The sequence below is a fragment of the Diaphorina citri genome, unplaced genomic scaffold (assembly GCF_000475195.1).
Source record: "Diaphorina citri unplaced genomic scaffold, Diaci psyllid genome assembly version 1.1 scaffold24914, whole genome shotgun sequence".
In the NCBI taxonomy this organism is placed as follows: domain Eukaryota; kingdom Metazoa; phylum Arthropoda; class Insecta; order Hemiptera; family Psyllidae; genus Diaphorina; species Diaphorina citri.
Window position 1 is genome coordinate 9,056 of NW_007402255.1, and position 1,302 is coordinate 10,357.

At 42.2% G+C, this 1,302-nt stretch overlaps 1 protein-coding gene across 1 annotated transcript in view; it reads left to right on the forward strand.

Moving 5' to 3' along the window:
* LOC103523500 (ATP-binding cassette sub-family A member 3-like) overlaps positions 1–1,095 on the forward strand; it is a 10,144-nt gene extending 9,049 nt beyond the window's left edge. The window contains exon 2 of the mRNA XM_008488539.3: positions 819–1,095. Within this exon, the coding sequence (XP_008486761.1) occupies positions 819–1,080 (262 nt within the window). The 3' untranslated portion in view covers positions 1,081–1,095. The remainder of the gene's footprint in view (positions 1–818) is intronic.
* The last annotated feature ends 207 nt before the right edge of the window (positions 1,096–1,302 follow it).

Below are 1,302 nucleotides of genomic sequence, written 5' to 3' on the forward strand. Positions count from 1 at the left end.
AATAGGTTTTGGATCAGCTTGGACTATTATAGTTTAATGTTCCAGAAAAATGGTCCTTGGTCGCTTTACCACCACGTTAAAACAGTCTTCCTTGGATTTCGGTTTTTTGGTTTTTTTGACCAAAGACCCCCAAAAAAAAAAAGTTGTAAAAAGAGTGGTGTTTTTACTCGAGACTAAGAACTTTAAACAAACGCTCTGCTTTGGATACTTCGAGTTCGCTCTTTCAAAAATCATGTGAGAGCAAGCAATAAAAATCTGCCAAAAAATCACAAGTTGCGGATCACAAATTGCCCCGATGCGGCTCGTTTCCGGGTTATTTAACCTACCCAACCTGAATTTGGAAGTACTAAACCCTTATTTCCCTCTTGCCCGAAAGACCAGAACTTAAAAATTTAGTAAATGTTACTTTTGCAATTTTAGCTTTTTAGTTTAAGTTCTTATTAATTATTTGACATTATAAAATTTCGTTTAATCCAATCCATTTGTGGTCCAATGACTAAAAAAAGAATAGTCGCTAGCTTATTTGATGCCCGATTTTTTTTTAAGGCGCCCCCTGCCTGTGCAAATATTTCCACGGGTTACTTTCTGGTGTTCTCGTGTTGACCCAGCACCTAAATGGGAAGTATGGTGTCTCTTCTCGCCCGCCTGATGAGAGGCATATTATGGGATGGGCATGCTACGACACAGACCACATGCGTCTAATGTAGCAGTTGTTTCATTGCTACGAAATAAAAACGGCGCTGAAACACTCATCTTTAAAATTTAAACCAAAATTAAGAGCTCCGTTGTTACAGTTCCCTCTATGAAACATTTTCCAGGTATGGTCAAGGCTACAGCGTGAAGGTGCGTTGTGCCGAGGGTCGTAGTGCGGACGCCCAGACCTACCTCAGCCTGAACCTCCCAGTGGCAGATCTCGTGGAGACTCACGCCACACAACTCCAGTATCGGATATCGGGGGCCGTGTCTGATCTTGGCGCTTTGTTTCGTACCCTCGAGAGTGCGAAGACGGAAGCGGGCCTAATCGTCGACTATTCCCTATCGCAAACCTCGCTAGAAGACGTAAGATTTTTCTGCTACTAAACCCATGTGGTTGTGGTTATGTTTTGGGTTAGGCTAGGCTTGAATTGATCTTTTTTATTTTATTTTTTTTTTTCTCTCTCCTTTTTTTACAGTCCTAGCAAGCCTAACCTGGTACATAACCACAACCTCACAACCTGTAACTCAGTAGGCGTCCGTAGCAGAGCCCTGACCCTAGCCTAGCCCCGACCCAAAAGAAAATGAACCATGTTAATGAATATAAGC